This window comes from Dioscorea cayenensis, chromosome 17, assembly GCF_009730915.1.
Source record: "Dioscorea cayenensis subsp. rotundata cultivar TDr96_F1 chromosome 17, TDr96_F1_v2_PseudoChromosome.rev07_lg8_w22 25.fasta, whole genome shotgun sequence".
NCBI lineage: Eukaryota > Viridiplantae > Streptophyta > Magnoliopsida > Dioscoreales > Dioscoreaceae > Dioscorea > Dioscorea cayenensis.
Genome location: NC_052487.1, coordinates 2,959,556 through 2,974,550, shown reverse-complemented (window position 1 = coordinate 2,974,550; position 14,995 = coordinate 2,959,556). Strand labels below are relative to the sequence as shown.

Sequence of the window (14,995 nt, the reverse complement as noted above, 5' to 3'; positions counted from 1 at the left end):
AGAGTAAATTAACACTGATATCATAACTGCAAAATTAATTAATCAGCAAACAATACCTCCAATTCAACCTTATTTATAGCTAGAGATTATCATCAATCTCTATTTAAAAGATAAGACTAATTAACATATAAGTTAATTATAATTAGGTGTTTAATTAGTTCATAAAACCATGATAAAATCTCACTGTTATAACAATTAATAATAAAATTATAAAAAGCACACCATAGAAACAAAAAAATATTGATTAGAAACAATCAGCGAGTCAGAGATGATGAAGATGATGCTCATCTTTGTCTGCCTTCTCTTCCCAAGCTTTGTTCTAAGTTCAGAGCACAACCTCACCATTGATGAAGACTTTGAGATTGAGAAACAACTCAAGCTTCTCAACAAGCCAGCCATCAAAACCATAGTAGTATGTTTATAATTAATTAATTGATTATTCATTATCTTATCATTCTAATATAATCCCGCTCTATTATTAATATTAACATTAATACTAATCACTAGGAAAATGGAGATATCTTTGATTGTGTGGACATAAATAAGCAACCAGCTCTTGACCACCCATCTCTTAGAGATCATCAAATTCAGGTCTCTTAATCATCTCATCCCTCTCTTCCTTCAATATATAATATTAACATATATATATATATATATATATATATATGATATATTTGTTTTCACGCAGTTAAGGCCAAGTTCATTACCGGTTGGATTATTTGATAGTGATAAGATTAAATCATCATCAAGAATTAATTCAATAGAAGTTGGATTGCAAGAGAGTTGTCCATCAGGAACAGTACCAATAAAAAGAGTTACAAAAGAACAACTAATTGGAATGAGATCATCTTTCAGGCAATATAAGATCAAGCACTCTTCTTCTTCTAATGGTAATGATGGTGCTTCTACTCAGAGGGTAAATACAATAAATATTTATTGTATCATATGATTTAATTGTTATTATTATTTTGACATGTTTATATATTAATCAATTTATTTTTTTAATGTTGTTATCAATTAGTGGGCAACAATACATACTCCATATAGACCAGAGGAGCAACCGTATTATTATGGCGCTTCAGGATTTGTGGGTTTATATAGTTTCCCTCAAATACTAAACACTCAATACTCATCAAGTGCTTTTTGGGTTGCAAATGATGACAACCTTAATCAAATCAATCAGATTGTTGTCGGATGGAACGTAAGTTTCTTATAATTATTTTTTCATGATTTTTTTATTTATAATTTTTAAAAAATTATTGTTTTTTGAACTCCGAGTTGTATCTTGTATGTAATAAAGGTGTTGCTAGCCCACATTATTTAAAAAAAAAAAAATCTAAACTAGAAATATATGTTTTGGAGTACTAAAACAAGACAATTAAAATGAGAAGAAAATATTTTATTATTTGAATTTATTTTATTTTATTTTTTCCTTTTGTTAAGCGAACCAAATTATTTTTAAAAAAAATATTTATTCATTTTCATAATTAATATGATCTATATTTAGTTTACTTAACGTTTTAGATAATAATTAAAAACTATATTTATTTTTATATTTATTTCAAAACATTTCAAAATTACCAACGGCCATGCACGTCCTTGACTTGTCGTGTCAAAAAAAAATATTTCAAAATTTAAGTTGAATGTATTATTATTATTATTATTATTATTAAAATGTAAAATTGCTTATTATTTTTTTAGTTTTAATGTTTATTTGTATATAGGTAGATCCAAAACTCAATGGTGATAAAAATCCTAGGCTAATGGCTGGTTGGACAGTACGCTCTCTCACCATTTTTTATTTTATTTTATTGAATTATTTATAAAATTGACAAAGTTAATATTTATATATATATATATATATATATATTTTAGAGTGATTATTCGAGAAGCACAGGATGTATAAACTATGCATGCCCTGGCTTTGTTCAAGTTGGCCAAGATGCACCTCTTGGGATTGCTCTCAGCCCCGTTTCCACATATAATGGCACTCAGTATGGCGTTGAACTCTTTGTTTATAAAGTAAATTTTTTATTCTTTTCTCTTTTTATTTTTTTCAATATATATGTATCATATTTATTATTATTATTACTTCTCATTATCTGTTTTTTATGTGATGTAATTTGTTCTATTAATATGAAACAACACTTAAAAAACTTTAAAAAGAACACTTAAAAAGTAGGAATTTTTTTAAAAGTGAAAAATATGGCGGATTGCCTATGAAAGTGAACAAATTAATTTCTAAACATAAAATCCTAGTTCTTATTTCTAAATTAAATATATTACATTTAGATGAAAATAACAAGAAGAAGTCTTTCCAACTCTTTCAATTCCCTAAAAAAATCTTTTATGTTTATCAAATTCTCAAAATATTTTTAATTTTCAAAACTTTCATTTTTAATTTAAATAAAATTATAATTAAAAATTACTCCTATCTTATTCTTTCACCTAAAATTTAAGGACCGCATAATAGGATATAAAACAAATTAAAAAAACAAACTAGGACTAGAAAGTAAATAGAAAAGTTAGAATAATATGATCAAAATAAAAATATATAAGGAGTTTTTTATAATTTTAATTAAAGTTATAAATTCGGAAGTACAGTGCACACTCACACATGTATGTGACTAAATTTAAATTTTGTCATGTAGTTGAGAAAATACATGTATGTGACTAACTCTTTAATCGAACCAAACCTCTATTAATATATCAATGAAAATACATGAAATTTGAGTAATATATGTTTTTATATTTTTATAGGATCCAAAGAGTACAAATTGGTGGTTTGTTTATGGACCAAATCAAAAAATAGTGGGTTATTGGCCAGGTAAAATTTTCACCACTTTAATTCAATATGCAACTAGAGTCGAGTTTGGTGGCATAGTCGGATATAGAGGAGATGCTGCAATGGATGTTGTGCTTCCACCAATGGGAAGCGGTCATTGTCCAGAGGAAGGTTTCGGTAAGTCATGCTTATTTGAAATGGTGAAATTCGTTGATGGTTATGCACAATCAAAATATTTACCATTAAATGAGGCAACTCCAACTTCAAATAGTCCATGTTATAAGGTTAGAAATTTTAGTAACTCCGATAATAATGGTAATTATTTTTATTTTGGGGGGCCGGGTGGCATTTGTTGTTGAAGCCATTGTGGAGTTTATTATTTTTAATATTTTTAGATTTTTTTTTTTAAATGTTTTGGTTGGTTTGAAGTTCTGCAATTTTTTTTAAAGTAAAAATCAATAAAATGAGGGAATTAGTAACTGGGTGAATTCATGAGTTTGCTTCTTTTTTTTTCTCTTGTTTTTTTACTTCTTATAACAAAATAATTTGATTTGTATGTGTTGGAAGATTATGAAATAAATTGCTGGAAGGAGAGCGCTTATAATTAAGAAATATGGTTTTTGAATATACGAGAATTTTATCTCAAAAATTTTCTTATAATTATTGTAAAAATAGATTGATGCATGTGTAGGCGATGTATTCCATAAATGTTAAATATTTTAAAAGTTGCAGAAATTATTTTTTGAAATTTTGTTACAAATAAATGATGAAAAATTTTGATATATACACAAGGATTTGTTCATGAAAGGGAGTGGAAAAAAAGTTTAGTTATAAATTTGGGTTTAAATTGTTTAATTACGCTAGGTTTCAATTTTTCTTAAAACATAACAAAATAATTTTAATTTCCTCAAAAGCATTCCATTGTAAGCCGGTGGCACACCAACCCAAATACTTTAAAAAAAAATCGATTTGATATTTTTTTAAAAATAATAAATAAATGTTTTAATATAAATATGATCCTTGACATTATCAGAAAAATTTTAATTAATAAAAATGGTTAATCCCATACAAATAACAAATGGTAATTAATTTTATAAATTTCTCACTTCTTCATAATCAATAATTTGACAATTTTCTTAATGATTTTAAGAACTTATTATTATTATTATTATTATTATTATTATTATTATAATAACAAAATTGAGTCTTTTGCATCCCTTGCTTTAGGAGAACAATCCGGAGTTATCCCACTCACATTTTTGAAACTGTTATTATACAACAGAAAATGATGAAAAAATAAAAATTGTATTAAAAACAAAATTAAGATAGTGATCTCTTAGCATTATTTGATGCTTAAATTTACTTAATTATTTGTTCTATTTATAACAAATAAATCTTTAAAGCTATAAGCCTATAACCATAAGTTTTAATCCCCACTAAATAATATATATAAGATCAACAAGTTAGAGAAAAACCCCACAATAGAGAAAGCATTGGAAAGATGAAGCTAGCCTTTCTATTTCTTTGCCTTCTTCTCCCAAAACTAGGGTTTAGTGCAAGGAACAACCTCACCGTTAATGAAGAAGACTTAGAACTTGAGAGACAACTAAAGCTTCTCAACAAGCCAGCCATCAAGACCATAGTGGTAAGTCATTAACCATTACTACTTATTTATAATTATCTCATATTCATATATATCCTTATCACTCCAATATTATTAATTAATACTAATTAATCCAAGTTTCATATCTCATAGGAAAATGGAGATATCTTTGATTGTGTGGACATATACAAACAGCCAGCCTTTGATCATCCCTCTCTTAAGGACCATAAGCTTCAGGTCTCTTCTTTCTTTCTTTTTCATTATTATCTAACATATATATAAATATTTATATTTTTGCATGCATGCAGTTAAGGCCACGTGCTTACCCAGAAGGACTATTTGATAATATTTCATCATCATCATCAAGAAGGACTCAAACAGTAAATATTGGATTGAAAAATGGAGGGTGTCCTAAAGGAACAGTGCCAATAAAAAGAGTGACAAAAGATGACCTTTTAAGAATGAGAACATCTTCTTTGAAGCCCTACTCTTCTTCAAAGGCTCAAGATGTGGATAATGTTAACCGAAAGGTACGTAATTGGATTTAAATACATGTATTTTTATTATTTGAATTTTTATCATTTTAATTAATTCATTCATTCATTCATTTGAATATTAATGTTTTATAGTGGGCAATATATCACACTCCATATGCATCTGATGAAAGAAAAAGGCATCAGTATTTTGGTGGTGCAGCGCTCATCAATATTTATGCTTTGCCACAACTTACAAGCACTCAATTCTCATCAAGTTTGATTTGGGTTGTCAATGATGAAAGCAATTGTCAAAGCAATCATATTGCAGTTGGATGGACTGTGAGTTTTATTTTTATTTTTGTCTTTTGCAATTTTTTTAATATTATTTATTTTAAAAAATAAATAAATACCTCCCTTATTATTTGTTTTGAATATTTACCTATTTAAACGGAAGAAATCCAAACCGAATTATATGTTCTTATCTTGACAGAAAGATTTTCTGTATTGTTTTACAGTTATAATAACATCTTTCTCAAATTTTGTTTTAAAAAGTTATTTTTATATCCCTTATTTATATGAAATGTTAATAATGCACATCATTAGATGTTATGCATACAAAATAAAAAATTTATTTTTTTTATAAAATTAATTATGTATCTTTTTCAAACAAAATAATAATAATTTTTTGTTTACGGATTTATTTTAAATTACTTCAAATATTCATTATTTTTTTAGTGCTAATATTGTTTCATATATATATATATATATATATAGGTAAGTCCACAAACATATGGAGACAAGAACACAAGGCTATTAACATCATGGACAGTAAGCTCTACAATCCTTTTTTTTTTTTTAAATTAATTTTATGATATTATTCAAATCAATTAAATTTAACACATTTATTTTTTAACACAAATTTCATTCAGGCTGATAACCATGAAAAAACAGGATGTATTGATATGAGATGTCCAGGTTTTGTTCAAGTTAGTCAAATAGTCACTCTCGGAGGTGCATACAATCCAGTCTCAGTATACAACGGCACTCAACGCAGCATTGAAATTTATATATTCAGAGTAATATTATTATTAATTTGTTTATTTCCATTATATGATAATTATCTTCATGAATATAATTAAATTAAAATTTATTATATATAGGATCCAATGACTTTGAATTGGTGGTTTGCATATGGGCAAAATAGGACTCTAGTGGGTTATTGGCCGAGTAAAATTTTCACTGGATTAAGTGATCATGCAAGCCGGCTTGATTTTGGTGGTACGGTAGGAAATTTACAAAGTGATGATATGCCACCAATGGGAAGTGGGCATTTACCAAAGGAGGGTTTGGGTAAGGCATGCCATTTTATACAAGTTCGACATTTGAATTCGGATAATCAGTTTATTGATTTATCCGCGGATGATGTATCGCCGAAGTTAACGAGTAGTACTTGTTGTTATGATTTGGGACCGTATGATCAGAGTGGTACTAATTATGCTAATATGTTCTATTTTGGCGGTCCTGGAGGCTCTCAAAATTGTTAATTTTGTTTGTAATGTCTTTGTCTTTAGATGTTTTTAGTTATTTTTATTGTCATAAATATTGTTGCATTTTATTTATTTTTTAAAAATAAATAAAATAAATGTAGTGATTTTCTTTTTGATGCTTACTAATTTTTTTTAATGATTTAATTTATAAAATAAATCATAATTTTATTAGAATTAGAAAAAGCGAGTATATTGATACATGACACCAGAAGAATTAATATGATAGCATGATAATTTATTGTTTCATTATATGATTATTTACACGTGTCATGTATCAATACTCGTATATGGCCAAGTTCTTATGCATAAGAACTTGGCCTAATAATGTTATTAGCATGATAAATTACCATGTGAATAATTTACACGTATTAGGCCAAGTTCTTATGCATATATATATATATATATATATAAAGTATTTGATGATATATGATAGCATGATAATTTATTGTTTCATTATATGATTATTTTGATGGAAACGCCATGCCATGAGCTTTGAAAGGTCAGATATTAATACCATGCCAGAAAATTGAGGCTTCTATCCAATTTAAAGCCCAGATATAACGGTCTCATAAATAATTTGTACCTAACTAAGCCGGCCCAAATTTTAAAATTGAAGCCCATGGCCCAACTCATGGATTTAGCTCTTTGGATTAGTTAGTAAATAGGGTTAGGATCGGCCTGTTAGATATGTCTCCGGTTTTTTTTATGTTCTTCTCTAATTTTATTAATTAAACTTTGTGATGATTTAAAAATAAAAATGATAAATTTTATTAATTAATTAATATTGGCACCTACAATATGAATCGAAATATTGTATCACTGCAATGTGAGTACATCCCAATTAACTTGGGCTGACCGGTCCAACATTGACTTTGGATCAAGTTTAAATCATACTTGGGCTATTTGTGGGCCTTGGGCTAAATGATGAACGTGATATATATATATATATATATATATCTCTTTGAGAAAGCTGATTAAATACATTTTGGTGATCTGCATGTGCCTCTTGTATATAATGCATTTGCCTTTCATTTATTACATACTATCCAAAAATACCAACTCCTAAATACAACAACAATATATGCAAGTCAATGCTATATATATATATATATATATACATACATATAAAGGTGAAAAGGTTAAAGAAAGAAAAACATAAGATAGAAATTGGAGATGATGCTAGTGTTCCTATTTCTTTGCCTTCTTCTCCCAAGCTTTGAGCTCACTAGTAAGAATAGTAATTACCTCACCATTGAGGAAGACTTATACCTTGAGAGGCAACTCAAGCTTCTCAACAAGCCAGCCATCAAAACCATAGTGGTAATTAAGTAATTAACCATTAATAATAATTATTATTATTATTATCTCATCATTATTATCACTCTAACATATACCAATACTAATTAATTTCATGAAAGGATAATGGTGATATATATGATTGTGGGACATAAACAAGCAACCAGCCTTCGATCATCCATCTCTTAAGCATCATAAACTTCAGGTCATCTCTTCTTCCTCTTCTTCTTTAGTTATTTAAATCTCTTCTTAATTTTATGCATATATATATACTAATATATATATATATATATATATATATATATTCAGTTAAGGCCAAGTTCATATCCAGTTGGAGTATTTGATGGTATTTTATCATCTTCATCTTCATCAATACAAATTGGATTGAAAGATGGAGGTTGTCCTTCAGGAACAGTTCCTATAAAGAGAGTTACAAAGGAGGATCTTATAAGAATGAGATCATCTTTGAAGAATATGAAGATGATGCATTCTTCTTCCAACCTTAATAGTAGTACTAATGAGGATAAGCGGGAGGTAATAATTAGTTAAATATAATATTGTTAATTATTTACATCCATTTTTTTATTATTATATATAATTTTATTTTGATATATAGTGGGCAGTATACCACACACCATATAACTCAAAGGATAACAAGTACTTGGGTGCCTTCAGCATTCATCAGTGTTTATGGTTATCCTCAACTAACAAGCACTTAATTCACCTCAAGCTTAATTTTTGTTGAGAATGATCTCAATCCGGATGGAAGCAATATCATCAAAGTTGGTGTCACGCCCCGAACCCGGCTCGCCAGACCCGGTGCACAGACAAACGGCTGCAGACCCACAAGGTGTGAGCCCCATAGGCCTGCAAGGCTTCATAATCTGATTCAGGACAGGCAAAACTAAAATAACCCAACTGAGTTATCGGATTACAAACTCTACAAAATACACAATACTGGGATACAGAAGTCCAAAATACAAAATACAAGGATGAAGGGATAGACAATAACAAGAACTTAAAATTTACAACAGGATAAGACAACATCTACAGACAATCTTTCAAGATCCACGCCGGTCTATCACTCATGATCTGAAAAGGATTTAAAGAAAATCCATGAGCTCACTAACCCAGTAAGTAATCCAGAAACTGTTTTAAAACAACAGACTTAATGAATATCGATTTCAGGTATTAAGAATAATTCAAAGTTTAAACAAATACAAAATAAATAATTCAACAGAGGTATAGTTCTCAAGTAATACCACTATTTAAGAATACTGAAATCAAAAGAATACCAGGTTTCAGAACTGTGAATAATAATTCGCCAGAAATGAGCATAGGTCTTCAAAACATAATTTAAACAAAACAAAATACAAAGTGAAATATTCTATCAAAGAATATTTACAAAATATGATTCTACGAATTCAAAACCCGAAATACGATATCAAAAAAATACATGAAATTTCAAGGCGGGGACAAATATTTGTGTTTTTTTGCGAAATTAAAAATCCAAAAGCTAGCAAAAGCCAAAAAGTAACAAATTCAAGTGTATGTCTCCAAATTCATCTGTAAGTGCTAAAGGTCATTTGTTTATCCTCGGTGACGGATCAGAGCCAAAAATAACGAGATATCATTTATTTACCCTCGGTGACCCGGGAGACCCGAATACCGAGTGGCAGTTGATTATTTCACCGAACGGACACGGTCTGGAACTCGATCTCTTTTTCCCAAAATTACTTGTCGACAAGGTCAGGGTTTAACCCCCAGCGACGGGGATTGCATATCAGCTCATTTGGAGACCAAAAACATTCGGATACAAAATATTTGCAGAGTACAAGGTCAGAAATTTCTAAAATTTCCTCAAGTTCATATATACTTAAAAATATTGATAAAATTCAAAATTTCCGCTTCAGGTACAATAAAAAGATAAACAAAAATTAACTATAAATTAAATAAACAAAATTTAAAACCTTCAAGCATCCACTGTTAACCAAAGCAAAAAGAATAATTTAAAATACTGAGTATAAAATCAATGGTAATCAAATAATCAATAAACAGATAAATAAGGAAATACTTATATTCCTCAAATAATTAAGCATAGCTAGAAAAATAATTAAAAATCTAAATAAAGCTCTTATAAAATTTCAGAAATTTTTATAATCTCAAAAATACTGAAAATTTTTACCAATGGATTTCTTACAAAAATTCAAAAACAAATTGTTTTTGTAGGCTAAGTTCAGATTTTTCGACATATCCATAATTCGAATATCAAGAATCATTGAAATAATAATGTAAAGTTTCCAAACATACCCAATTTAATAATCCAAACAATATCAGAAATTTTGCAATTAAAGCTTGTCACAATAATAGGTGTGGATTACTTACATGCTACTCGTCAAACTCCAATTCATCCGAACTACAACTCAAACCTCATCAAAATCCTAGGGACATGAAACCAATTCTAAAGTCTCAATAAATACTCCTAAATGAAGGTCCAACATACATGAAATTCTCATCAAGTGTAACAAAACTGATCATCATAATCCAAGAGTTTCAAAAATACACTCCTTTGTTGGGATGTAATAACATAAGGCATGCATGTTTTCTAAAGGTTCACTACCATGAAAAAGAACTTCAAATTGAACATGACTAATGAGAACCAAAGATCATGATTCCAAAATAATATAGGACATGATAACACCAGTGAGAGTATATAAATATATATACATATATGTTTAAGTACCATACTATAACACCAAAACAAGCCGAATATAAAGAGGATGCCTTTAACACACTCTCAAATTTAAGGCTTAAAACTTAAGCATGCCCATACATAAACATTAGCTATAAACCCATGAATGGTTGGAACCTGGGATTTACACATAAGTTTAAGAGTGTAGAAAGACTTAAGGTTGCACCACCAAATTTTGAGCATGTGTACCAACAAGCTAGCATGGAAACCAACCATCATAAGGATATTGTCATTACTTAAAATACCAACCTGAAAACTTAACACTTTCCAACATATATGCAAGAAATGAAGGGGCACTAAAAATAAGAGCAACAACATGTTAAAGGGCAAAACAATCAAGTAGAAGGAAGACTTACTTGGTGAGATGAGTAAGAGGAACTACACTATCGAGGTGCAGCCATTAAGGAGAGAAGCAAGGTTTCTCTTGAAGGTAGGTTTAAAGAGAGAAGTGGTGACCAACTCCGGGCTATTCGGGTCACAAGCTTTTAAGAAACCCAAGTATTCTTTTACATTCCCCATCTTTAGAAGATCTCTTGCCCAAGTTTAACTTCCGGTGATAGAAATACTCATGTAAAAAAAAGCATCTCACTAGATCACCAATGGATTTGCATCTTGAGAGAAAGAATGCCTTAGTTTAGAACAAGACATGCACTCCATCTACTCTCACTCTCTTAAAGGACTGCACTCTCTTCTTGCTAAAGAGATCTAATATGGAGAACTTTCTTAGTTGCCTCCAATGCTCGCCGGAGGTGAGGTGGTCGAAGGTTTTACGGTGCCGGAATTGCATCTCTCTCTCTCTCTCTCTCTCTCTCTCTCAGAAAATGGTTAGAAGATCAGGAAAATGGGTAGAAGATGGGGAGTGGGGAGGCTAATGTCTTTGCTCAACATGCAACCAACAAGATGGCAACAAAAATTCCACCAAACAAGGCTTAATACAAGTCTTAATTAAAGGGGTTTGCATGGGAGAAGGCCAGGAATCCCGGGCTTGGATGGTTTTTACAAAATGAATGGGACAAGGATGCCGGGGCCCACAGTTGGATGGACAGTAAGTTTTATTTTATGTATATATATGTATATATAATAAATGGATAAATTATTCTACGGTTAGAAATAAAACTAAATTAAACAGTAATCACTATATATAAATGGATTTTTTTTTTCATGCTTCACAATTCATAACGAAATTGTAAAATGGAAGATGTGATAATTTTTAAGTATTTTTACTTTATATTTAAAGGTTCTTTTAAAAAAAAAAGGATAATTACTTGAAACTATTCTTTTCAGCCATAAATATAGAAGCGAAAAAATTATGATATACCATCTATATAATAGTCGAATTGATAAAAAAAAACTTTAATATTCTAATTTAATATTAAAGTCTCCTTTTTTTTTTTTTACCTTCAAATGTTTATTCCAAACTCAATGAAAAATATTCATTTTTTGTCTTTTGTCAATTTAATGAACTATTATAATATTAAATTCAATGTAGATGTATTAAAATGGCCGAAACTAACATACTTATATAATTCAATTATCCAATGTTTATATGTTATTATTTATTTATTTATTTTGGTATTACAGGTAGATCCATCAATATATGGAGACACAAAAACTAGATTAACAACAGGTTGGACGGTAAGTTCTCTAATTACAATTTATTATTATTATTATTATTATTATTATTATTATTATTATTATTATTATTATTATTATTATTATTATTATTATTATTATTGAAACTTTTTCAGAGATAAAATATCTAATGATTTTTCCCCCTCTTTTAGAGAGATGACTTTCATGGAACAGGATGCATAGATATAAGATGCCCTGGTTTTGTACAAGTTAACAAAGAGATACCTCTTGGAGCTTATATATCACCTCTCTCAGTTTACAATGGTGTTCAATATGGAATGAACTTCCTTCTTATCAGAGTAATATTTGTTTTCACTATCTTCTAAATATTATTTATTGATTTATTTATTTATTTATTAGGATTATTTCTCCATTGTGTCTTATAGATTATTTGAATTTAATTTTTGTTAATTAATGTAATCTTGAGCTAATTAATATAAGCAAAACCTTATGTATATATATATATATATATATATATACATATCATTAATTTCAAATTTATAAATTTAAGTATAAATATTTATTGGCATTAGTTCAATCAAATTATGATCAACTCTTATTAATTTTTCCCCCAAAATAAATTCGAACAACTAAACTATAAAATTAATATAATTGAAGTTTTCCAACTAGGATGCAACCACTTAATTATTAAGAAATTTCTTTAAAAGATCGTATAAAAAATTATGATTCTAAAATATTCCTATTTTCATAAAATAAAATAAAATAAAATAAAATAATCCTATTTGCTTGTCGCCACTTGGAGCTCTATACTTTCCTCAATATTTCTATACTATTGATTTCATTGTTGGAATAGTCTATTATTTTTTATGATATAATTCCAATGTTGTTGCTATTTTATTATTTTTCTCCTTCTTTTTCATATTTTTCTTTTGTGTCTATATTTACTCTTTTATTTATTTTAAAAAATTGTGATTTATCTATTTTATAAATAAAACTATACTACTAAATATGAAAGTTTCAATTATCAAGGATATTTCAAAAATTACTAATTTCTAAGGACTCGTTTTTTTTATTAAATTTATTTATTTATTTTTTCCAACAGGATACATCAACTTCCAATTGGTGGCTTATTTTAAGAGAAGATATGAAATCAATAGGTTATTGGCCAAAGGAGATATTTACCACATTAAGTGATCATGCTAATTGGCTTAGTTTTGGTGGAGTTGCTGGTTATTTTGGTAGTAACTCAAAGATGCCACCAATGGGAAGTGGCCATTTACCATTTGAAGGTGCTAATAAATCATTTATCTTTTTTAAGATTAAAAACATTAACTCAAACTCTGAATGGGTAGATTTACCGGCAAAGGATGTGTCTCCAAACTCACACAGTCAATGTCATGGTCTTGGATCATTTATTGAGACTAAAACTTCATATGGGAATATGTTCTATTTTGGAGGTCCTGGTGGTTGTTAAAATTAAAAGAGAGTTATTTGTAATGGTCTTCATGTATGTATGGATTTTATGAAATAAAATCATTTTAAAAATTTTTGTGTTATCTTATGTTTAGCAAGATAATTATTGTGATGATTTTTTGAATTACTCACAAATTTTTTAGCAATTTAAAAAATCCACAAGTAATGTATGAATTCAGACATAGGAAAAAAAAAAGACGTATAAGATTAATTCACTTAGCTTCAAGACAGGTAATTGTTTGACTTTTCAGGATGGTTTTGAGTCCGGTGCTTGGCTTACTAACTAAATGTGTTTATTAAATCAATTATTGTAGAGGCTGTGTGGTTTATTTGGAAGGTTAGTTGCAATGCTATCTTTAGAAATGTCTCAGAAATACATAAATATATATATATATATGTGTGTGTGTGTGGCAATATACATTGGCTGCATCAGGTTGAAAGAAATAAAGAAGAAAAGATAGAAGATATTGCTCAGATCATCTCCAAGAGATGCATACACTAGGTCTTAACATGCACACCATGCATCAAACCTTAGCACAGATTAAGTAAGGAAGTCAAGTAAACTTCAAATAAAACCACTACTATATAGCTAAATCATGCAGGATAATATTCACCCAAATATTTACAACAACCACAACATCCAATATTCATGTGAAAAAGGTTTTCTCTCCATCTTTCTCTATTGGCTTGGGCTCAACAACGGGATAATTAACAACAAAAATTGAAAACAAAGTTTTCTCACAGGTTTGCATGGAATTGAGAAACTTCAACAAATTGCCTGAAAATCCAGGCTTTGATCGAAGCCTTTTTTACAAACAAATGGAGAAAAGAAATGCTGAGGCCCCACAACAATATAGTAATTACCTAAATTCGATGATCATAGCAAAGTATAGGAATTATATATGTACATGTATATATATGTCTTGAGAACGAGGAATTACCACTGGGCATTAATCTTCAACGCTAGTTAATTACCTGTCCCAAAAAAAAAAATTATTATTATTATTCTTATATATATATATATATATATATTCACAATTAAATTGAAGCCAAGAAAAAGAACGAAAAAAGAGTATACAAATTAATTAATACGGCTAAAATTAAATGAAAATGATCAGTGCTATCTAGATCTATGGCAGCCAGATCGATTCACATCAAATTAAGAAACTAACTAGCTAGAAATGAACAGATGATGATGATGATCAATGCTTTAATTAAGCAATATATAATTAATGCAAAATTAAATAAATAAATAAATAACTGAATTCAAGAAGGAATTGAAGAGCTAGCAATATACTCCATTACCTCCATTTGATGATCATAGCAAAGTAGGTGTAATCCACCCCACTGGTTTCCATCGGTGTTGATACTGCATGCTAGCCAAAAATTCAGAGAGTTTGGCGAGAAGCTCAACAGGATTTAGATAAACTACATCAAACTTCAGCCATGGGATGCTTAGTGATTCCACTT

General features: G+C 28.8%; 2 protein-coding genes across 2 annotated transcripts; both read left to right on the top strand.

Moving 5' to 3' along the window:
- The first annotated feature begins 268 nt into the window (after nt 1–268).
- LOC120281014 lies at nt 269–6,468 on the top strand. The gene is made up of 11 exons (XM_039287966.1): nt 269–412; nt 508–591; nt 1,725–1,778; nt 2,761–2,962; nt 4,333–4,430; nt 4,542–4,625; nt 4,697–4,918; nt 5,018–5,203; nt 5,639–5,692; nt 5,794–5,940; nt 6,025–6,468. The coding sequence occupies exons 1-11, from the start codon at nt 269–271 to the stop codon at nt 6,406–6,408; spliced, it is 1,659 nt and encodes a 552-aa protein (XP_039143900.1). The 3' UTR covers nt 6,409–6,468.
- A 5,009-nt stretch (nt 6,469–11,477) lies between these two features.
- LOC120280504 lies at nt 11,478–13,526 on the top strand. The gene is made up of 4 exons (XM_039287363.1): nt 11,478–11,504; nt 12,041–12,094; nt 12,244–12,390; nt 13,155–13,526. Exons 1-4 carry the CDS (start codon nt 11,478–11,480, stop codon nt 13,524–13,526), a joined length of 600 nt encoding a protein of 199 aa, XP_039143297.1.
- The last annotated feature ends 1,469 nt before the right edge of the window (nt 13,527–14,995 follow it).

Coding starts and splice junctions, on each gene's coding strand:
- LOC120281014 (XM_039287966.1), top strand. CDS start 269: ATGATGAAGATGATGCTCATCTTTGTCTGCCTTCTCTTCCCAAGCTTT. Junction 413..507: donor CAGCCATCAAAACCATAGTA/GTATGTTTATAA, acceptor ACTAATCACTAG/GAAAATGGAGATATCTTTGA. Junction 5,941..6,024: donor TTGAAATTTATATATTCAGA/GTAATATTATTA, acceptor TATTATATATAG/GATCCAATGACTTTGAATTG.
- LOC120280504 (XM_039287363.1), top strand. CDS start 11,478: ATGCCGGGGCCCACAGTTGGATGGACA. Junction 12,095..12,243: donor GATTAACAACAGGTTGGACG/GTAAGTTCTCTA, acceptor CCCCTCTTTTAG/AGAGATGACTTTCATGGAAC. Junction 12,391..13,154: donor TGAACTTCCTTCTTATCAGA/GTAATATTTGTT, acceptor TTTTTCCAACAG/GATACATCAACTTCCAATTG.